Source organism: Carassius auratus, chromosome 24, assembly GCF_003368295.1.
Source record: "Carassius auratus strain Wakin chromosome 24, ASM336829v1, whole genome shotgun sequence".
NCBI lineage: Eukaryota > Metazoa > Chordata > Actinopteri > Cypriniformes > Cyprinidae > Carassius > Carassius auratus.
The window spans coordinates 21,224,574-21,249,028 of record NC_039266.1 but is presented as its reverse complement, the minus strand read 5'-3'; the positions used below and the strand labels follow the sequence as shown (position 1 = coordinate 21,249,028).

Here is a 24,455-nt window from a genome sequence, read left to right as displayed (position 1 = left end):
ACCAGTATAATAAACACTATATTTAACCATCTCTTAACATGTTGTCTGTCTGCTGATTCTGTATGTGATCTAATTCTGCTTTTGTCTGTTTATGTGTTGTTGTTTTATTGTCCTCTAGTCATACGTGCCTGACAGTGTTGTTATTAAAAATATAGCAATAAAGAATCATTAAAAACATGAATAAATACTACAGTTACAATTGATAATAAAATAGCTCCAGAGCTTGCAAAGATAAATCAAGACAGCAAATCCCAGTTTTGCTATGGTTTTATTTATTGATAGTGTTATTTTGATCAGACAAAAAAAGTCAAAATCCAACAAAGAGAGATAAATATCCAAACTAATTAAATATACATATGTATATATAGCACCTGGCACAGTCCAACCCCAGACTGTTTAAGATAACAGAGCTGTAAAACAATGTGTTTCACTTACGCAGTTCAGTCTTGTGTGGAAAAACACTGCAAACAGCACGTCTGCAACTACATCCTGATCGCCTTCGTTCAAGAACGTCCCACACAAATAAATACTGTACATACACGCTCTTAAGGTACATGCGGAGGTATTTCAGTGGGTGTGATATGGATGCAGATCTCTTAATTCTGCAGTATTTCAAGTAGATGATTTCTGAAAGCTCCTGACACGCTCCGGCCACAGGAAGTTCAGTGTTTCACGTGAGTGTCATATACCATGTGCAAACCATCAGAAGCCCTTAGGCTCTCGTGATATATTACAGAGACGAATGTTCTTGTGCTTTGAGAGAGCACATTAGTTAACTTATAACTATTTTGTTCTGGAGATTCTGGTTCGAAACCTGACTGAACTAACTCATGCCCTGCTGATTTGGGTTGACACGGACTCAGACGCATGACATTAACTGCTTAAACTGATGAATTCTGCGATTCGGATTGAAAGATCATCTTGTCAGATGTGTAATATTTCATTCAGCACGCCGGAAGAGACTGTTATCGGTTGGGTACAGAGCAGCGATCCTAAACCGAGCTCCAAAATACAACACTAACACCTTCAAACTGACTTTAACCTGAAAGGGTTTCATTTGAACTTCTTAAGTGGTTAAATAATGTGCTAATCTGCAGTTTACAAGCTGAACAAGTAATCGAGATAATGTCTCAACGAACTGGGATTAATGTCTGGCTTTTAAAAAAAAAACGCTTTCATTTTAACAAGTTTATCGCTTTTTCCACATCGGGAGTTAATCATTCGTACAGCTTTCGAATAGTTCAACTAAGAAAAATGCTTTAATGCAGTCATATGGTCGTCTAAGATGTTTTAAGTTATTTGTTGCTGTAGATGAAAGGCTCGTGACAGACCTACATTTTTTTTAGTTTTATTGCTAAAATCATTTAAATTGAACTTTTTTTAATCTCTGGCTAAGAGGTTATTTTATTCCCAAATGCGAATTACTTTTAATTTAAATTAAGTGTTTCTTTAAGCAAAAAATGATCCACAAGTCTATATATTATATTTTCTCTCACTCTCTCTCTCTCTCAAAAAAAAAAAAGTTTTATAACTTTGTGACAAATATTTAGTTTTTTCCACGAGGCAACTGGTTATGATTTTACATTCAGTGATATTTTATGTCCGCTGATGCTATAATGCAAAAATGAAACTAGCAATACTATGCTAAAAGGATGTTTTCAGCAGCGCTTCAAAACGTAATACTGCCCGACTCGCCTTCGAATCAAAGATGCGGAAACGTAACTTGCTCGAACCCAAATAAAACAAACGATGCATGAAAGAAATGAAATGGAAATAAATACTGTAAAACAAGTGTCACCCTGTTGTGTCATAAACAAAACTAACACACACACACACAGCAGTCTGAAATGTAAATGTAACTGATGTGACGAGGGAGGGGAAGTGGCAGTCCGTTACGTCACAGTTTCTCTGAACTGGAAGACGGTGTGTCCAGAGAACCGACGAGAGACATGCCAAACCAAAGTAAGGCCACAACTCCCAGAAATGAACAAAAACTGCAAACCAGAAAGAGAGATGGTGTTAAAAATGTCATTTTGCATTGAAACAGTAATTAGATCTCCATATGTAGTGATATTAACTGAATCCTGTGGAATGATATGGAGTGATGTGAAACGCACTGTACAGGTTGAAGGCACTTCAGCTGCTCCCTCTGCTGGTCTGATCCTGAACAGGGTTGGTGTTTATCTCTTCCTCGTCCGCATGCTCCTCCTCTTCCTCTTCAGCCCAGCCGCCCAAGCGGCCAGAAGCGGGCGGCACCAAGGCGACTGTCTGTGTGGACTGTATCTGAAGACCTTGAGCTGAAAGAAAGAAGTGGCTTTACAATTATACCATGACTAGGTATTCAAAAGGAGTTATTAATCCAGAGATTTGGGTCTGTTTGCAGCTTGTCCTGGTCAAAAAAAAGGCAAAGGTCCAACTGAATAACTTTTAAAGCATCCAACCGTAATCTGAAAAGTAACTGATTAGTCGAATAACATCCGTAGTAAAACAGCGGCACTTTATTATACAGTTGACTTTTTCAGTATTTGTTCATGCTTTCTGTATTATAAACTAGCAATAACAATAAAAAATAATTTTATATGATGTATTAATATAAAGTAATTTTTATGTTACATAACAAGCGGTATAAATTAACAATCTATAATATTAATATTGCTTAGGATTTAGCAATAAAACATTTTTTGCTAAATTAATTTATACAAAATAAATACTTTTTATATATTGTGTATATATAAACACACACACATGCAGTATATATATATTTTGAAAATATTTACATGTATTTTAATGTTTGTATAATTTATATTATATAATTATATTTAAAAACAATTTTTTCTTAAATATATGCATGTGAATTAATTTATATATACATAAATATAAAATAGTATATTTATAAATTAACAAAAAGTAACTTAATTTAATAATATTAATAAATCATATATATATATATATATATATATTGTGTGTTTTTACTTGAAAATTGATTCATTATTGCTGTTTATTGTTCGTTTGATACCTAATGCATTAACTGATGCTGACAAATGTAACTATTTTAAAATGTTAGAATATTTCACATAAAAATAACAATTGCTAATAACGTTTTCACGATTTGACCTCCTGTACATACAAATGGAAAAAAAGATCTCATTAAGAAATGCATTGGGCTCCACTGTGACTGTGGAATGTGGGAGAGCACTCATCTAATGGCCATCACAATCTCATGCATTTTAAAAGCCATTTCATGTGCATCTCCAGCATGAGACGATAAGAAAGCCTCACCTCTGTTGGTGCTCAACTCCCTCATTGGCACAGAAACCTGAAACGGTCCAGATGCATGCTGGGTCTTCTGCTGATGCACCTGAGGGAGAGGCCAGAAAGTATTGAGAAACTATCCTGGATGATAAAGCTGTTTGAGTATGTTGGGACCACTCACCTCGTGCATGTATATAGCGTGCAGGCTCATCTCGGCTGATGCGAACTCTGACGCCAGGCCCGAATAAGACTGGCTGAGCAGCCTGGAGTCACTTGCAGACATTCTAATGAAAAGGTAACAGCGTTTACTTCAGGATCTGAATTGAATCATGTGGGGGGTTTACAGAGAATAATTAAACATTATTAGTTTCCTCAAGTGTTACCTGTCGCCCACAGTGCGGTCGCTGCAGTACATGGTGTCGTCCTGACTCTGTCGGGATGGCAGGAGTGTGTGTGAGCGAGACCGGCCGGCGTGAGGCTGATGAGACGACGAAAGGGACGCCAGGACACTAGCGGCAGCTGAAGCCGTGCTGCTCGGCGGGACGAAGCGACGGTTCCTCCCAGGCAGTCCGGAGTGAGCCAACACACTGGCTAACAGATTATCAGGCTGAAGAGCAAAAACAATGCACAAACATATGCATCTCATTAAGAGAAGTGAAAAATGAGCTGGCATGGTGCTGAGGCAGATGGCCACAGTCTCTGCGCTCAGGATTATGATCTGTGAAATAACCAATCTGGCAGCAAGCGCTGAAACAATGCAGAGGCAGAAAATCAAATGTCAATATTTCTCGTCTTCTGACAGGTTTTTTAATATCCTGAATGGCACAGGAAATGTTTTTTCGCAGTGGAGCGATTCTAGGTGTGTCCTGCTCAATAAATAAAAGCTCTTCTCCGGAGGGTTAACCATTGAACTACCACAGCTATCACCTTTGACAATCACTCTTTTTACGGGAAAAAAGATTCAGATGAAGTTTTGAAGACAAAGACAAGTCAAACACACCTGATTCTCTCTATCAGACAAAATTAAAATGTACAGTATATTAGAACAACGACATTATATATTAATAATAATAATAAAACAATCATAATTATTATATACTTACACTACTGGTTAAAAGTTTAGGGTCAGTAAGATTTTTTTTATAGGATTTACTATTTTAATTCTTTCTTTCATTTAGAAATAAATTAATATTTTTATTTATCTTTAAAAAATATTGATAGTGATAATGTTAGAAAAGATTTCTGTTTCAAATGCTGTTTTTTTTTCTATTAATTATATTTCTATTAATCAAAGAGCCCTTTAAAAAAAAGGATATATATATATATATATATATATATATATATATATATATATATATATATATCTTAATAAATATTTTAGTCTGCCTGGTGAGATCTCAAACGATTCATCACTGCACAAGTAAAAAAAAAAAGAAAAAGTTTAATATTTTCATATATATTTTTTTAATATTTTTGATTAAAAATAAATTATGTAAAAAAATAAACAATAAAAAACTAATTAAAACCATTTTTTTTAAAAAACAGCAAAATGTTTTCCCTTTTCCTTTTTTAAAAAATTAAGTTTTCTCACCATTGTTAATCACTATTAATGCAACAAACAACAAAAAAAACATTACCCATTATTGCAATTTAACACAAAAATTATTCCTAAAGTATTTTTAAATCAGGGTAGTATTTGTTTCTCTTACCTTCATGATGATTTATATAAAAATAAAAATAAAATATCTTGATTATCTTTAAAAATGTCAATGCAAAAATGGTCCTAAAAAGTTTGTGTGTGTGTGTAACATTGGTACCTTAGTACGTAACTTTACAGCAGTTAAATGCATTGTGAACTGCATTGACTGGGACAGATAATAGAGGATCCTAATACACTCAAGTCAGTGGAACACATGATAAAGCGTGACTTACAGCCATGGCAGACTCATCGGACAGCAGCGAGGAGCAGAGAGGAGCCTCGGACAGCAGCAGCTGAGGAGACGGTCCTGTCTGAGCGTCCTGGTTCACCTTTTCCTTCAGATTGCTGATGAACACAGAGCTCTCCTGCGGCGGCTCCCAGCGCGGGTTTTTGATGGTGAAATGCATCAGAGACAGCTCCGTCTTCCCGTTCTCAGCCTGCTGGTACACCGAGGCCTCGGTCTGACCTTCGGACATCCACTGAGCGAGAGAGAAAAACACAAACCATGAAGCTGCTCTCACATAACCACACACTCTTATGATCTTATCCCCCTGAGCTGAAGCATTAATAACGTGCATGCATTTCCTCTCTGATACCTGTGGATTTCCATGGCGCCGGATGTCCATCTGGGCGAATGAGCAAATGTCTCCCACCCCTGCCACATCGACGGTGAAGTTGCGGAAGAAGTCGATGATTTCTGAGGATTTGCTCCGCAGGTGGAAGATGAGGATGAAGGGGGTGATTATGGGACTCAGAAGCTCCTCCAATATAAAGACCTGCAGGACAGGTGCAGAAAAATGAGAGAAGGTCAGCCAGGGGAACTCATAAAAACAGCGGAGCAGGTGTGAAATAGTGCTGGAGAACAGATGCAGTGAAGATTAAAGCCTACACAACAGGTGTGCAAAACCAGACCAACTCCTAGACAACAGGTGCAGAGTGCTTCAAATAACACCCAACTCCACTTTGGTAAACAAAAGACTTTGTGTTGTGCCTCTCTGTCTTAGAAGTTGACTAAAAAGTCAAATCCGAACAACTGTTATTATTTTAAAAATGTTTATTTATGTTAACTGAGTAACCTTGTTATTATCTGAATTCTAATTTAGTGAATTTTTATTTTTCTGTCTGTAAGCATGCACTAATTCAAGAGGTTTGCAGATTTTATAATATTGCCACATACTTTATGCAATTTTTTTTAATGAAATAATAGTGATAGTTCTAAAGCCTGAATAGATTATTTAAATAGTACATGGAAAACACTTGCATCAAGTTTATCCTTTTTCTATTCATTATTAGAATATGAAGAAAAACTTTTCCCATTTAAATGTATTATTACAGCTCTTTTCATAATAAATATAATTCCAAAATAACTAAATGATGCCATACAGCTAGTGAGCAAGTTAAAAATGACAACAGTAAGAGAAACAATGCAAATAAAAACTATTCTTGAAAATATTCACTTTGCTAGAAAAGTAAGTTTATTTTTTTATTATTATTATTTTTTTTCCTAAGACAAAAAAACAACAACAACACTATATGCATTTTTTTTTTTTACTAAGTAAGAATTCTTACCAAGGCTGTATTTATTAAAACTGGTAAAACCAGTATAATACTGTGAAATAAGCAGCAACTTTTCCACAATTTAACATTAAAGTATTGCATTAAAAAAAAAAATTAATAATAATAATAATAATTTTACCAACCCCAAATCTTTAAATGGTAGTGTATATTAATGAATGAATTAAGAAATCACAAATAATGTCTAACATTATGAATCTTCCTATACCATGCAGTTCTCACCGCTTTATACTGGAAAAGCTGGGCCATCTCGTCGCGGGTCTCGCTCTTGTTGGCGTTGCCCTTCCAGTGGTCGGGCATGTAGTGAATGTGGGCCAGGACACACTGAAGCAGCTGTTCAGGACACCACACCATATGTTCATCTGGAATAAACGACCTGTAAGAGAGTCAGACGCATTCCTGAAGTCAGGTCAGACTAACAGGTGCTGAGAGCGACCCTTTACTGTACACATCAGAATGATAATGTTCGGGAGGAACAAGGTCAACTGAACACATGAAACAGCACTTATTCTTTGACCTGATGCCAGCTGGGTAGAGCTGAGGAGACTAATTGTCTTTCACCTCATGTAGTTGGACCAATTTGTTTTCTGTCACATTTATGCTCAGCCTTGTCGTCTACATACAGTAGGCAGCATCTTTATCAGATTGAAGCCTTATTAGTCACTGATTTGAATTCCACACAGACAGCAACAGTTAAGAAGGGAATTAAATCGATTTTTAGAACAGTGTTTTTAAATGGAACTATAAAACTGTTATTAAACTTAATTTGAACAAATATGAAATAAAACAAATATTAGAAAAACAAAATAAAGGTAAAAAACTGAAACAAAAATGAAAAATGTTGCCTTGTCAAGTAACTGAAATAAGTACTAAAGTAAGTACTGAAAATAAGTATTAAATTATTAAAACTAAAAATAAATAAAAACATAAATAAATTAATAGATCAGAGATAATACATTTTATATGTCTGCAAAACTTAATAATAATAATAATAATAATAATAAATATTTATAAACAATATAATAGTATATAAGTAATAGTAAAAAAAACAAAAAATAAAATATAAATATAAAATATATTTGAAAAATAATAATAATAAAAAAATAATAAAAATTCAAATAAAACAAATAAAAACTATTTCTGACCATATGCACTCTAGAAAAGAGAGATTTGTTTGCTTTAAGCTGTTGCACTTAATGCATTTTAAAAAAAAAAAAAAAAAAAAAATTATATATATATATATATATATATATATATATATATATATATATATATATATATATATATATATATATATATATATTCATACACATTAGTGCTGTCAACGATTAATCATTATTAACTGCATCCAAAATAATTTTTTGTTTAAATAATATTTGTGTGTGTACTGTATATATTTATTTTGTTTATACAAATACTTATATTCATATAATTTATATAAAATATATTTAATACAGAAACATAATATTTTTCTTAAATATATACATGGATGTATGTGTATCTATATACACACATAATAAATATACACAATACAAATATATTTTTCGAACAAAACCTTTTTTGGATGCGATTAATCGTTTAACAGCACTAATGTCAAACTAATATATAACTAATGTATTTGTGTGTGTGTTTTCGGTTGTACATACACATTTTTCCGTTTTATTTTTTTGGCTTAATGTTACGTTAGAATAATTTTTATACTCTTTATACTTTTTGTTCTTTAATATTTTTTATTGTTTTAAGCTTTATTTTTCATTTAAATGTTAAGTTTTAAAATTTTGTTGTATGCATTTGTCATTTATATCTAATTTCTATTTCTAAAATGTGTATAAGTAGTATTTCTAAAGTTTTAGCCTATAGTTTTGGATCTGTTTTTAGTTATTTTACAACAATTGATTGCTTCTGTTGTCCTCATTTGTAAGTCGCTTTGGATAAATGCGTCTGCTAAATAACTTTTTATTTATTTATTTATTTATTAAGGCAAAGATAGTCAAATGTGTTTGATTTTTTATTAAATAAAGTAATTTTACTCTTCTGTTCTGTATTTCTACTAATCTAACTAACTTGGCACTATGTAGTGTAATATGTATAATGTTGGCTCTTACAGCAAATGTCTTGCGATGGTCCTTGTCTTGTGATGAATAAATGTAAGAGCCCAGACATACCTGCTGATGGTGATGACCACGCCGAGTACAGTGATGGCCGTCAGGATGTGCTGCACGGTCAGCACGTCTTCATCGTACACCGTCAGAGCGATGAGCACGGCGAGCACCGAGCCGGAGAAGAAAGCCACGTTTCTGGCCAGCACCGCCAGTAGAGGAGAAACAAATGCGTTCATGTATTTGGCGGCGGGTTTGTACCCACGACCCAGCCTGCCTTGCAGCTCGTGATCCAGCTCGTTAAAGTGGCGCAGGTAGAGACGGCCGTACAGCGACCAGCGCCGGGCTCCCAAACTTCCCGGCTCGCGCTTGATGACTTCCGCGTAGCTAAAGAAGGCGTACAGCACCTGCCACACCAGCACGAAGGGACACAGCAGCAGATTGACCAGACCCGTCAACAGGATGACGCGGCTGAGCTGCATGGCCAGCTCCTGCCGGTTTGCTGCCCGTTTGTATTTGGGATGCAGGCTCCACTTGTTCTGGAAGAGCGACAGAGGGCCCCAGAACAGAATGAGCTCAAAGTTGTATTTTAGGCCCTGCGTGAGGAAGATCATGTCGCCGAAGAAGGGCACACGCAGTCTGACGGGCAGCAGGGACTTGTTGATCATGGCCACAGTGTAGTTTTTAAAGCGCAGGATGCGGTGGTGGATGTCTAGTTCTGAAAGTTCACGCTTCTGGACACACATGGGCTGCTCACGCTGCAGGTGAATCAAACGGCCTTGGACCTCTTGCCACGAGAAGTTGCACAGCTCATCCTAAAAAAAAACATGAAAATACACACACAGAATGTTTTAAATAAACAACATTTGATTTATTATTACATTTAAAAAATATTATTTAGACATTTTTATATATAATATTTGTTTAATCTAACAAGTAAAAAAATATTTATAATAGTAGGTTAATTAATTTATAAACTTTACTTATGAAATAATAAATATTTAATATTTATATTTGGGCATGACAAATGAACGTGATTGATTATTCATTAAAATAATGACACTAAAAAATAAAGAAAGAAAATAAATAACCTCAGGACGGCAAAAGAAAAAACTACACAATCTAACTGGTTAAACGTCAGTATAATTAAAAGGGCAGTTTCGGATTAAACTAAATTTGTTCATAATTTTATGATTATAATATATAAAATATAATATTTGTTTATTTTTTAATAAATAAATGCTGAAAATAATAATTAATTAAAATTAGTATGATACATTATATAAATTTGCACTTATTTATTTAAAAATGTGTATATAATAATCATAAAAGAGATTTAATTTTTATATAATGTTATTTTAATTATATAAATGTATGATATTTAGCCTATACATGCCATTTTATGACAAAGAGGCAACATTAAATATTTTGTACTTTTTAAACTGTCACACTGTCGACCATTTAAAATGATCTACCAAAAGAAAAATGTGTGATTAAGAACTATGAAAACCAGACACAGCATGTTAAATATGCACTTTTAACTATCATCATCTCTTACCATCTGTATTTTCAGTGCTTTTTTATAAAACTGTCGGATCTCCCAATAGCTGAGGACGTTGCAGATCACCTTCACGAGGCGATAGAGCCAGAAAATTGCCGCCATTATCAAGAGGAAGATGATCCAGCTGTTTCCTTGAATCCTACATGGGAGAGAAAGATCGCATGATTCATGATATTATAAGAATATAGTTATATATAACTCAGCCAAACTTAACCAAGAAAGATGCTAAATAAGTGATTTAGTGTGATCTAACATCATTTTGGGCTTGACTAACTTAATTCTCTCTTCCAAATGAAGTTTTTTGCAAAACATAATGAGAGAAGATTTCGAAAATAATATGAAAGACCAAATGAGAATGTTTCCTTAGTCTTAATTACTGTACGACAGCACAAGATGTTCCTAAACGAGTCTCACTGAAGTGAGTCAGCTATGATATTAATATGTTTGTGTGGCATATCTGTGTCCGTCAACAACACACTTGTAAAAGACCTAAGTTTCTTCAGACGGTCAGTCCATCAAAAATCTAGGTGCAAAACAGCTATTCAATCTCAAATGGACCAAAACATCACAGTGTCTATTTAAAACCCCTGAGTGCTGCGTAATACACAGTTTGGGTGTCATCTACGGCCACAGAAATAGAATAACAGCGTCGGAGAGAGCAGAACATCCCTCTGCTGATGTTCCAACAGGTGCTTGTTTACTGCTTGCTTATTTTGGAGCCACTGTCTGAGACGAAGGACACAAATCAGGTTGATTGGAGTCCCAGTGTAGTGCAATATATCAGTATTCTCAGCCAATGCTCTGGGGCACATTTGCTTTCAAACTACTATAGAAATCATGCTTGACAAACCAAGAAAATGTCAATAGCAACTTTGAAAACGTTAGACTGCGTTAAGATACAGTCCAATCCTGAAGTGATATAAACAAAGTGCATTGCAATAAAGGTTCACATTTTTTATTACTTTTGATATTTGCAACATCAGATACAGTCTGTCAAATGCAGGTTGTGAAAAGTATTCCATATATATACGTTACGTCTGGAAATGTATTTTTACTGTTTTTCTCTGTAAATGATAAGGTTAATAAATTATAGGGTAAATTATAAATTACTATATATATATATATATATATATATATATATATATATATATATATATATATATATATATAGCACAAGAGCCAAAACCTGGTTTAAACACTGAAATTAGCTTGCTTCAGCGATAATAAAAATAAAAATGTAGACTTTTAACGACTTTTTGTATTAATAAAATATACTGAAATAGGGTCCAGCGTTGCTTTAATATTATTTGTATAGCAATATAGCATTTATTAATATTTTGAATGAGCTTTTCTTTGTATATTTTCACTTTTAATAGCTTTGTTATGTGTTACTTTTATATTTTCTTATACTTTTTTTAAATTCAGATTTATATTTTCAGTTTTCATTTTAATAAGTGAGAATTATATTTTTTAAATGGAGTAATGTTTTTTTTTACTGCAGCTTAATATTATTTTACTTGAGTTGGTTTCAAATGCAACATTAGATTTTTTTTTTACAACAATCAATTTTTTTTTTATCTAATACTTACATTTTATATATCTCTGTTCAGCTGTATTTTTATCCATACTTTAGTACTTCAACCTTATTTTACAATTTACAACACTTTTTTTATACAAAAATACAAAGATACAAACACTGAACTGGTCAAGGATGTAAGTAGTTATTAAAATAAATATAAAATTCAGAGTAACCAACACATTTGAATTCAGTTTGCAATCTAAAGGGAATATGCCTGTGTAAAGCGGACACACTGACCTCTCAGTGCACTGCTCGCTGGGTAAAATCGCATCAGGAAGGGTGACCTTGTTCCTGTCCAGTGGACCGAGGCTCTGTCCCGTGTGGTTGACCACTCGGTTAGCAAAGAGAACATCATATTCCACACAGTTGAAGAGGAAGGTTGTAAACGTGACTACAAACAGGAATTGCCTGAATATAAGAATGCAAAAAGAGATTAGTTCTGGAGTGGCATGTATGCAGTCCTGCCCCAAAGAATTAAAGCTTCAGGCAAAAATAAATATGACTTACACAAGTTCAAAAAACTCTGATAACACCATACAGGCGAATCCATTCTTCTGATGGAAATGATAGATGTGAGCGTGTCAAGGACTGTTGCATTCCAATAAAAGAAGTACAGCATTGTTCAGCCATTAATGTAGCCACAGCGTAACATAATATTAATGCCTAATGATGAATAGAGACAGTGTGTTTTCAAGAAAAAGAGCAATGATGCCATTCCGGGAATTTGAGACTATTGCACAACTGCTGATTTTTTTAATGCTTAAAAAAAAAAGCATGAATTTTCTTATTTAGCCTATGAAATTTAGTAAATAATACTGCATATTGTTTTCATATGTTTAAAGGATATTCTTGTGAAGAAATTGTCGAGGTTCTTGATATGATGCCACGGGTCTGCAGTGTAACAAAGACATTGTTATTCAGTTCAATGATAAACGATACAGTGTTTAAACATAGAAGAATACATTATGGCATAATGTATAATGTAAAAGTGGACAATAATGACCTCCTCTGCCCTCTGGCACATGGATGAGTAGATCTTCCTCTCCTGGAGGCGAGTCTTCATCATAATCTTCTATTCGCTGATACTCTTGGTACGTTTCAAACCCAGCCATCGTGTTTTACATTCTACCTCTCTATAATGTCCACCACAGCTCCTGAACAACACATGTGATGTTATAGTAGAGTTTGATGTGGCAGAAGTCATCCACTATCCAGGGTTCACTGTACTCACAAGAATCTTATTGGCTCTATTTTCTGATCAAATCACACACACATGATCAGTTTATTAACAAATGAGTCAAGGACAGACTTAACTGCATTATTGCAAAGAAACAAAGACACAAGTTTTCATTACAGATCACGATGGCGTACAAATACATATATTATTAATGACAATATAACTGCTGATTTAATGTAACTTAACTATTTTTAGGATTTAACAGGTCACACATCAGCCTCGTGCTGGCGAAACTGTTCGTTATTTGTTTATAACGTTACCGTATTTTATCGTCCAGCTGAGATTTATTTATTGAAAACATTTAACGTTATATTAAAAGATTATTAAAAAGGATTTAAATACGTAAACCGTTGAATTGGTCTCACCGTCCGAGCAAAGATGACCCTCGCCTTCGCTCTTCACAACAAAAACAGATATGACAACAAACATCGCCTGCCGTCACTTTGGTTTCCGGTAGCGTCACTTCCGGACAGACTTTTATTCTGGACGTGTGATGTAAAATGTTTATTTAAATGTTATTTAAACATTGCATTTGCCAAGAAGTGTAACGTTTTAAATAATTCTCTATTTTCGATCCTGGTTGGTTATATTTGAGTTCTGTTTTATCAATTCAAATCTGCAAAATATGTAAATCATTGCCCAATAGACGGTTATAAATATTAAATAATATTTAAATGTTTCATTTATTTATTTATTTCATACCTGTCAAGTATCCCGTTTTGGCCGGGAAAGTCACGTATTTTACCCTTCTTTCCCGCCGTCCTCCCGTATTAGTATTTTCCCGTAAATCTCCCGTATTTTTATTTATTATTTTTTTTTTTTACCTGCGTTATTAATAAAATAATAATAATAAAAACATTCCCAATCTGAGCTCTGTCACTAGTCTCGCGATAACTGCCACCTGTAGTAGCCTGTCGCGAGGGGTGTGTGAGGTCAGATGACATGAGTTATAACGTGGGAAAAACAACAACAACAAAAGAAAAAACAGAGACGGATAATGGATGCTACGATAGAGAGTGAAGGCACACCTGCCAAAAAACCAAAACCCATGTGTAAATACCGTGATAAATGGGACAGCGAATTTACTTTTTTAAAGAATGCAAAGTCTGCGACAAATTGGTACAACAACTCACTAAAAGAGTAAAAGAAAAGTTGTGAAATGAAAAGAAAAACTGTAAAAGAAAAGCAATATGAAATGAAAAGAATGTGTGGAATTAAAATAAAATGTAGCCTAAATGTAAAAACAAGCAATGTTAAATTAACAGAAAATATGCAAATAAGCCTTTAAATAAATGCTCTTCATATATACCCTTTTGTGTTTTCATTTGGGCTATAACACCTGTCTTATGTAAGACAGATACTGTCTTATGTAAGGGATACTGGAGCTTTGTTGGGGTGGTGGGACTGCTCGCAATGGGCGCTGGAAAATTTCCCTTATTTTCAAATCCAAAACTTGACAGGTATGATTTATTTATTAATTATATACACAGTATTATCACCATTTATAATCAGCAATGAAATTTTGAGTGTGTATTTAGATGAAAATCTAAAAAAGAAAGCGTAAAAAGAGAGACAGGAGAGACATTAAAGTAAAAAATATGAATTGTATTATGATGTTATACTAAAGCTAAAACAATGGGAAAACACTAGAGATAACATGTAGAGAGAGAGAAAAAAACATATCTTAAGCGTGCAGAATAACATTAGTGGACTTTGAACGATTACGTAATCGTGGTATCCAGGATTCACACCATCAGTGTGTGTAACACACAACACTAAAATAATGCAATAAATTTTAAATAAATAATAGAAAATGTAACAAAAAAAATTCTAATGTACATTACTTATAGCAAAAAATATTTAGATAAAATATAATAATATGTAATGTCACACAGTTACGTCTGGAAATGTATTTTTGCTGTTTTTCACTGTACATTATAAGGTTAATAAATTATAGGGTAAATTATAAATTACTATATAATTTTAGTAATCGTAATAAAAAAAAAGTACAAATTTCTTTATAATAAAAGTACATCATTATAATGTGAAGGTAAAACATTTTTAAAAAAATTTACTATAGCATTTTACAGTTGTTGTTGTTGTTGTTTTTTTTTTTTTTTTACATGGATCCACCAAATCTGATATTTTCAGGAAAATAAAACTGATCAGGACATGCATAATCAAAGCTCACTATTATTCATAAAACCTAACAGTTGTGATATTCCCCCTCTTTCATAGGCCGAATGCCGCTGAAGTCCAGAAATCAGCTGCGATGAATGAGACGCTGGGCACCCATTTCCAGTATTCAGGGCCTGTCTAATATTGTCCTGAACTGTTAATGCATTTTCTCTGATTGATATGCAGTGACCACACAAATCAGATCTGTTAAATATTTCTCTTCTTCAACAGGCATTGTCCTAGACATTATTTTGGTGGGTCTTAGATGACCCCTAATGACGTCACCTGCTGCTCTAGTCTTTTCTTGGTCGCCTCTCAAACTGTTCAGAGGTGAGAGTGCAATGAGTCTTAATTTACAATCTTTCCCAACACATAATGTAGAAGGAACAAACATTCAACTGAAGCAGTGTCTACAGTATCAAGTGTAATAGAATCTCTTTTCTCTCTATAGATCTCTTGCCAGCATTTCAGTTCTCTTTGGACAGGTGAGTAGATGACATTTCCTATTTTGTCTATATACAGTACATGTTGGTGTGTTTGTGTCTCAGGGGCGGATCTCATCTGCGTCATGAGCAATGAATGTATTGTTGAGGTTAGGAAGGACTTTACAAATGTAACTGCATCCTGAACATGTGTGAACACTGTGATGATGTTTAATGTAGTTTTTATATTTTCAAAGGCTGGAACACCCCTGGAATAACTGAGCAAAGGAGGGCTGTACTCTGTACTCATAAAGAGACAATGATCCGATGGTCACAAATAAAATACTGTACTTTCTGTGCATACTTCATCAAACACAGTTATTTTAAATGATCTTTTTAAAGACAATTTATTTTATTGCTCTGTCAAAGAAGATACATTTTAGTGAATACTCTCTGTTTTGAGTTTTTTGTATTACTAAATAGATAAACATCAGTGTTGTGTAATAGTAGACAAACATTTTTTTTAAAACGGTTTCATTTACAAACTCTAGACTGAAAGTATTTCATTTCTTTTCTTTTTATTCTTTTTTATGAAAAGCTTTCAATAAACCAAGATGTACATTTTAATTTGAAATATATTTTTTACTCTAATACCACTGTGCTGATACTTAATTATTTGTTTGTTTGTTTATTTATTAATATTAAAATATAGCATTTATACAAAATATTGTCAAAAGTGTTTGAGCTAGAATTCATTTAAATGTTTAATGCATTTTAATGCAAGTATTTTTATCGACCCAGAAGTCCATTGACAAACGCTACTTTTATTTTGAAGTGTGTCTCAGTGAATCGCCATCTTGAAGCCTTTATTGCTGTCTTCATGTTGCGTACTACGCCCCTTGTTGATAAAAAACGACAGTAATCAGCTGTACGATTAAAACCTTTCTTTAGAAAATTGGAAAGCCAGGACGCTTTATTTTAAAGCTGTTGTAACCGGCTAAAACCATGCAAAAGTATGAGAAGTTGGAGAAGATAGGAGAGGGTGAGTAAATGGATTGTCTGGCCTGATTGTCTGCATTAGAGATTCATAGAGTATTAACATTCATGATTGTTTACTGTTATATTAGAGCTTACAGCGGCTGACAGTCAGTGAATTTACGCTTTCGTAAGCATGTGTTTAGATAAAAGTCCAAGCTACAGCTAGCTAGTAAGCTCATACTGAAATGATGAAGGTGCACCCGGCTTTAGATCCTGCTTTAGTCAAATCTCAGGACGATTCGTATTTTATTGGCGAGTTTTGTACAATAAATATTCTTATACAAATACATTTAATGAAATTGGTAACGTTAGGCAAGTTATACATGAAAATATGTGAATCTTCATTAAATCATAAAATATGCGCATACATTAATCAAACCGGCTGTGATTGGTCCATCCCGAAGTTCGATGAGAACGTAAACAGTTATCACGTGACTTTGCTGCTTACGTTATTCTTAGGAAGCGTTCTGGACAATAATTTACACCTGTATAAATGCGTGAAGAAAATTTCATATCTATTAAACTGCAAATCAAACCGCTGAGAATTTGAATATAACAGTTGTTTATTTTAACGCTAGGCCACGCCTAATTGATGCTTCGCCAACTCATTCTAATTCTACAGTGATTTTTTTTTTTTTTTTTTTTTTACATTTTTTTAAATTAATTTTTAAAAGTCAGATTGCCAAATCGAATATTTTATTCCTAGTTTTTTTAATGCATTTTGTGCTCTGTAACCAGGTACATATGGGACCGTTTTCAAGGCTAAGAACAGAGAAACACATGAGATTGTGGCCCTCAAACGAGTGCGACTGGATGATGATGATGAGGTAAGGAGAGCTCAGACTGCTGGGGGTCAAGTCATACCTAAAGCAAATTGTCAAATGAATTTTTAATCCTGCTACAGGGGGTTCCAAGTTCAGCATTACGAGAAATTTGCCTCCTGAAAGAACTGAAGCATAAAAACATTGTAAGGTGTGTTTGCTTTTATTTTTAAATTAATTGCATATTTAGTATTTTCCAGAATACAAAATAAATGTTGTTTATTCATAAGTTTTTTTTTCCTTTCTTAGATTTATTGCATTAAAAAACTTTATTAAAATGATTGCATTCAGATTATTGCAATAAGAGCATTTTTATTTGTTTTGGATTTTTATTTTAAATATTGAACATTTAATATATTTAACTTTATGAAATATGTTTTTCATAAGGATTTTGATGAAATAGAAATTGTGCTGCTTGTTTTATGCTGTTTTATACTTTTTATATTCTTATTGGAATACATTTTCCTTCTCTTGGATTAAAAAAATAATCCATGTTTAATATATTAACTATTTAATGCCAGGTTTGGTTGGTTGCGTGTCATTTTAATGTTTTTGAAATAATCAGTTATAATCAAATGGTGATGAAATAAAACTGCTTGATCTTGTAGGTTGCATGACGTCCTTCACAGTGATAAGAAGCTGACGTTAGTGTTTGAGTATTGTGATCAGGTAGGAGGCTGCGTCATAAATGGCATCATTATATTTATCCTGATTCCAGTGATCTTGCTGTTTAAACTAGTCTTTAAATGTTTTGTAAAATCTAGAATGATTTTCATTCCAAACAGGATTTGAAGAAATACTTCGACAGCTGTAATGGTGACTTGGATCCAGAGATTGTCAAGGTTTGTTTAGTTTTTTAAACTCTTTTTCTATATGTATGAAACCCTGTGAAGACTATATCAGAAGATGTGTGAGATATCAGATATGCAGATTTGGTTCTACTCTCCTTGCAGTCCTTTATGTACCAGTTATTGAAGGGTCTTGCCTTCTGCCACAGCCGAAATGTTCTCCACCGAGACCTTAAACCACAAAATCTACTCATCAACAGAGTAAGTAAATGACCCAGAGTGCCTGATATTGAGTGGATTGTGTCATGAAATAGCCTGTAGGTTTGCATTATATATGTCTGTACCATTTGAATGATGAATTCTGTTGTTAAAACAGATTTCTGCTGTATTCTCACAAACATTAATCTGTATTGTTTTGATCAGAACGGTGAACTGAAGCTAGCTGACTTTGGCTTGGCCAGAGCTTTTGGGATCCCTGTACGCTGTTATTCTGCAGAGGTAAAGCGACCCGTCGTCTTCAGATTCAGCGTGGTGTTTCTCAGCGTTCTTACTTCATGTTGATTGTGTTCAGGTGGTGACGCTGTGGTACAGGCCTCCAGACGTGCTGTTTGGTGCTAAGCTATACTCTACCTCTATTGACATGTGGTCTGCAGGGTGTATATTTGCAGGTAGGAATGGCTTCATTTCAAATCATAATTTATTCTTGTAGTATATCAATTAATCTTTCTGTTTTATATTTGCTATTTTTTAGAATTGGCAAATGCAGGACGGCCATTATTTCCTGGTAATGATGTGGACGACCAGCTGAAAAGGATATTTAGATATCCTTAACACTCAAATTACGGTCTGGTTTATACATTTGGATTGAACTGTGAATCCTGAAGTAAAAAAATAAATAAAAAAATAAATATATATATATATATAATTTTTTTTCACCTATTTTAACTTTATTTTAAATATTAATTGGAATTTAATTCTATTGTTGTTTATTCAGTTTTCAGTTCTATTATATATATATATATATATATATATATATAATACAATAATTTTTTTTCTTTTTTTAATATACATTTAAGTTTAGTTAATTTTATTTGAATTTTTATTCTATTGTTGTTGTTTTTTTCTGTTTTCAGTTCTATTATATATATTATAATGCAGATTGAACCTTATAATTCCAAGAGGATGATGTGTGTACTGTATATATATGAGTTTTTATTAATGTCAAATTAGTGATTTTAATGCTTGAACTAAAAAAGGAAAGAAAAAAAAGATCAATACTGGCTTGGCCTGCATGTATGAGCTGATTAACTTTAACATTTTGGCACGTTGCTGGGAACACCGACAGAAGAACAATGGCAGACTATGAATAAACTTCCAGATTATAAGGTACAACATTCATTGGTCTAAATGCTGGCAGAAAGATTTTCATTGCAAAAACAGTGCAGATCATAAGATTTTGCACAAAAAATAAATAAACGAGGATAGTTTGAGAATCTACAAGTAAACCAAACATAAACATTGTTTTGAGAAATACTCTTTTGATACATTTATTCTGCATTCTTTTTGAATTTTTTAAATCTATGTTTTTATTTCGACAGCCGTACCCGATGTACCCAGCTACTACGTCACTTGTGAATGTCGTCCCAAAACTTAGCAGCACCGGCAGAGACCTGCTACAGGTGAAGGATTTTCAGTGTGGTGACGATGAGTTGAAAGTTTTATGCTTTAGCTGGATTTTTCTGTGTTTGTCCTGTGCAGAATCTTCTGAAATGCAATCCAGTTCAGCGAATATCAGCAGAGGAAGCCCTACAGCACCCTTACTTTGCTGATTTCTGCCCGCCCTAAATATCAGATGCCCTTGACATCGTTTAGGAACGCAGATGGGCCAGTCGTACCTCGTGAAACCCCCTCAACCCCTCCAGCGTTCAGTTATCTTTCAGTTCGAGTTCAGATCACACCCTAATTATGATATGATTATGAACGTGACTCTGTGTCATGCGGAGTGTGGTGCTGTTGTCCTGCATAAACCATGTATTCGATTAGAGTCTCCAAAAATATTTTTATTATATTAATGTGGTCTTAAAGGGATAGTTCACCCAAAAATAAAAATTATGTCATGTACTCACCCTGATGTTGTTCCAAACCTGTATGAGCTGTTGAACATAAAAGAAGATATTTTGACGAATGTTGGTATGCAAACAGTTGATGGTAGCCATTAACTTGCATGGTATTTATTTGTTTTCTCCATACTAAGTCAGTGGCTGCTATTAATTGTTTGGTTGCCAACAGTTTAAGCAGACAAATGTAATTTTTGAGTGAGCTATTGTTTAAACTTTAAAAATGCTGATACAATGTTGTTACCAAAATATCAGTAGACCTGGCCCTACATGATTCATTTAGTTGCCAAATGTGCTTCATAGATCTTTAATGGTTTACAAAATGCTGCCGTGAAGACTACTAAAAGCAGCATTTTCTTTTTTATTGGTCAAAGATCAAATGAACAGTATAATTTAATAAGGTACAGCGCACATACTTGATTTTGCTTGTTGCAATATGTAGTATTTAAAAAAAAGTTACTTTTCCACTTTAGTTTTGTGTTGTGCATTCAGTAAGGGTATGGAAATAAGTGTAGAGTTGTGCGACTGTCATTTTGCCGTTTTGTATGAATGCGTTTTTAGCAGTCATTTTAAGCAGTTCTGTAACTGTTTTCTTTTTAATTTTGTTCATTTTTTTTTTTCCTCAAATAATTTCAGCAAATCTTGAAGTATTGCAAGTAAACTTTTTCAATAGAATACACTGCTTGGACATAACTTGACTTTCTGTGTAGAAAAGGAATTGCCTCAAAATGAAAAGTTGCTGATCACTTACTCATCCTTCTGGCTATCCAAAATGTAGTTGAGTTTGTTTAATTATAAGAACAGATTTGGAGAAATGTAGCATTTCATTACTTTCTCACCAGTGGATCCTCTGCAGTGAATGGGTGCCGTCAGAACGAGAGTCCAAACAGCTGATAAAACATCACAATAATCCAAATAAATTGTATCCATCAAGACATTTTTAACTTCAAATTTGTTTCCGTCTTAAATACCAGTTCATAACCCATAGGTACACTTCACAGTGAACAAGTTGTCTCGTCTTTCAAGAGAGATGGACTTTTTCACTGAAAAAGTGTGGATTATGGATGAGTATTTCAATGAAGCAACAGTCTGAATTAAAAAAAATGTTTTAATCATTGATTTTGTTTCTTATACGCATCTTTTTGCTTCTGAAGATGTTAACTGATAGACTGGAGATGTACTGGATTACTTGTGGATTATCGGGATGTTTTTATCAGCTGTTTAGACTTTAATTCTGACGGCACCCATTCACTGCAGAGGAACTATGGGTGAACAAGTGATGCAATGCTATATTTCTCCAAATCTGTTGAAGAAACAAACTCATCTACATCTCGGATGGCCTGAAGGTGAGTAAATGATCCAAACATTTTCGTTTTTTGGGGTGAGCTTACTTTAAAAAAAGTGTAGTGGACCACAAGATTTGCCTTCAACATTCTGAGCAATAGCTATGTGTAGAAGAACAATGTTTTTGCAAGGCCTCATGTTTCAGTGCATGCCAGTGTTGTCATTACACTACATGTGATGTTGCACATGTGTACCTTATGGAAGAGTCGAGGAAGATGATCCTGAAGTCTGTGAAACATAGGATACGATTTACATTTACTCTCTTTTTTGCTTTGCATTCTCATCAGCTGTAGTAGATATACATGATTAGAAAACCTAATCGATTTCACAAATTTCCGGCCTTTTGTTGTGATGATTTTATGGGTTTGAAGCAGGCCAAAAATATTTATCTGAAACCCGTTTAGATTGCATTGAGATTTTCTTTCTTTTTCTTTTAATCACTGTGTGAAAATGCTTTTATTTATTCATATGGTATAAGTTAATAGGCTTGGTTTTTAAATTAGGATGACTTGGAGGCTCGGTAAGGGACCATTCCTGTCATATGTGGACAGATCTTTCATGACAAATCTAGCATTCTGTTTAAATACTAAACTGTTTTTATTATTATTATTATAAAAATGTATATTATTTGTTATAAAAATAAATGTTGCTACAGTGCATAAAGGATATCAGCAACAGGTTTGTAAGTAATGTGTGCGAAAAACCTGCTTAAGTTTCAAGAATGTAGCAGAACTCCAAACCTCCATCAAGTTATCACTGATTATTATTTTTCATGGTGTACTTTGATTATCTGCAAACCATATGTAAAAATTGTTTTTGAAGATTTCTGCACCAGTTAATTAAAAATGTTTTCTCTAAACAAAAAGTGTCCAGCGTGAGTGAAATCAGGGTGGACTGTTGCTCAGACGTTGATTTGATGTTGAATTTAAGGTGGAGGACTTGGCATCCTGAAGTCAGGGCTTGACAGGTAAACCTATATAGGATTTGACATGCAGGCTACATTTTCTTGTCTGCTTTAGTGTTGAAATCTACAGCAGTTTCCAACAGAGCAATGAATTGTTAATCTATCAACCCATCTAGGGTTAAGAGATCGTGTTTTTACAGGTGGTCTTTGACCTGCGTAACTGTCACTTTGTCCACCTTTATTGGGTTTGCTCCATCCCAAGAGGGCACACAAGGTAACACACCTCATGGTTTCCTGTCTTCTGTGGGATCAGGGTTAAATCGGCTTCTGAGATTTAGTTTGACCTGGTGGTGGCGCTGGAGATTATCTTGCTAAGCTTTCTTGAATAGAAAATGATTGCTTGGATCAAGGGTTTCTCATTTTATGTACTAAACGTACATTTTGTACCTGTATCTACTAAGATTTCCGGTAATGCTATTTATATTGCAATAAAGTCATTGCATGTTCATTCACTTTAAACACATTTTACAAATATTTTTAATGTGGCTATTGTTCACCGATACATTCAAAGAGCCAGAAAATGTACTGATTCTATTATATTCATAATATCATCTATAACGAAAAAAAAATTAAACAGATTCATATGTTGCTTGCAAAACATTTTATTAATCAAAAAAATTACCTTCAACTAAAACTAGCTTTTTTTTTAACAACTTCCAAAACATGAAGTAGAAGCCCTGATATCTGTTTGCTTCCTTGTATAAAATATAATAAATTAATAATTTCTCCTTTTTTTTTTTTGTCTCTTTATTGCGTATTCACCAAATCAAATTCTGTGACAATTCCAGATCAATACGAGCTGAAGAATGACACAATACGTTTGCTCTATGCAAACTGTGCATAGCCTACTGCTAAAAGCAGACTGCATTTAAAAATCAATGGATGCTGTTAAGGTAATTTGACAATCTGACAAATGAATCTTCCATCGTAGCATAAAAACTATAAAATCAAACCAGTAGAGAAAGAGTATTTACACAGCTGAAACCGAACTATGCCTGAGTTCATTGATGCAACTGTGAGCCGATTTAGTTTGAAAAAACAGCTGCACAAGACACATTTCCTCACTACGAAATACAGAACTCATTCTGGATAGTTTAGAGGAAAAGAAGCAGCAGCAGCAGTGACTGTCTGGTTTTTGTAAGTCAGTCTATTAAATGTCTGTCAGTGAGATCAATAGTGTTCTCGTGTGGCCTCGGGATCAATATTGACACCACTAGTACAGCTGGGCCATCCAGACCAAATTATGACGAACAACCCTGCAGCACAGCACACGTTTAGATATGAAGCATCTACCTCAATTACATACATACATGTATACATAAATGTTATACCAAAATCCAAAGCTTCTCTCACAGCGACATTTCAAAAACATTTATCGCATATCACTGCTCTGTCTGTGTTTTAATCTTTTAATGGCCCCTTGTGTGTTGAACTGTCATTAAAACGTAACGTAAAATGTCATAACGGGCTACAATTTTATAATGGATGTCATTTAGTGCATCTGGGGGAAATAATCCATTAATCTGCATTTCAGAGATGATAGATGAAAATGACAGAAACTTATGAATATAGACTGGAAACATTTGAGGTGTCTAAAGAAAGCACTGCAGACGTAAGTCTCAGTGCATCCTTATGACTGTCACCAAATCACAACATTTAGACTGACCTACCTAACACTCTCTCTCTAGCCATTAAAACAACATGTCAGTATACAACAATATGCATCATCCTTTTTATATAGCAAAAGTTAATGGTGATGATGTCCGTACAAATACAGGTTT

General features: G+C 33.9%; 2 protein-coding genes and 1 long non-coding RNA gene across 5 annotated transcripts; 2 read left to right on the top strand and 1 right to left on the bottom strand.

Annotated features, from left to right (window-relative positions):
- Nucleotides 1-251: 251 nt before the first annotated feature.
- On the bottom strand, nucleotides 252-13,456 carry LOC113042614 (autophagy-related protein 9A-like). 3 transcript variants are annotated; one of them, XM_026201592.1, is made up of 15 exons: nucleotides 13,368-13,456; nucleotides 12,769-12,919; nucleotides 12,613-12,656; nucleotides 12,273-12,337; nucleotides 12,003-12,173; nucleotides 10,184-10,325; nucleotides 8,692-9,440; nucleotides 6,749-6,902; nucleotides 5,548-5,727; nucleotides 5,185-5,430; nucleotides 3,636-3,859; nucleotides 3,434-3,536; nucleotides 3,280-3,358; nucleotides 2,118-2,297; nucleotides 252-1,994 (listed from the first exon to the last, which is right to left on the bottom strand). In XM_026201592.1, the coding sequence occupies exons 2-14, from the start codon at nucleotides 12,875-12,877 to the stop codon at nucleotides 2,137-2,139; spliced, it is 2,427 nt and encodes an 808-aa protein (XP_026057377.1). In that variant the 5' UTR covers nucleotides 12,878-12,919; nucleotides 13,368-13,456; the 3' UTR covers nucleotides 252-1,994; nucleotides 2,118-2,136. The 3 variants fall into 3 exon arrangements, with proteins under 3 accessions (XP_026057377.1, XP_026057378.1, XP_026057379.1); XM_026201593.1 differs by having other exon boundaries at nucleotides 12,769-13,019; nucleotides 13,368-13,440; XM_026201594.1 differs by lacking the exon at nucleotides 13,368-13,456 and adding an exon at nucleotides 12,997-13,020.
- A 1,856-nt stretch (nucleotides 13,457-15,312) lies between these two features.
- On the top strand, nucleotides 15,313-16,167 carry LOC113042642 (uncharacterized). The gene is made up of 3 exons (XR_003275601.1): nucleotides 15,313-15,510; nucleotides 15,632-15,665; nucleotides 15,860-16,167. It is a non-coding gene; the product is annotated as an uncharacterized LOC113042642 (long non-coding RNA).
- Nucleotides 16,168-16,438: 271 nt separating this feature from the next.
- LOC113042631 (cyclin-dependent-like kinase 5) lies at nucleotides 16,439-22,569 on the top strand. The gene is made up of 12 exons (XM_026201614.1): nucleotides 16,439-16,644; nucleotides 17,379-17,467; nucleotides 17,545-17,612; nucleotides 18,070-18,130; nucleotides 18,247-18,303; nucleotides 18,415-18,510; nucleotides 18,673-18,747; nucleotides 18,821-18,917; nucleotides 19,001-19,070; nucleotides 19,575-19,635; nucleotides 19,848-19,928; nucleotides 20,008-22,569. Exons 1-12 carry the CDS (start codon nucleotides 16,608-16,610, stop codon nucleotides 20,092-20,094), a joined length of 879 nt encoding a protein of 292 aa, XP_026057399.1. The 5' UTR covers nucleotides 16,439-16,607; the 3' UTR covers nucleotides 20,095-22,569.
- Nucleotides 22,570-24,455: the final 1,886 nt, after the last annotated feature.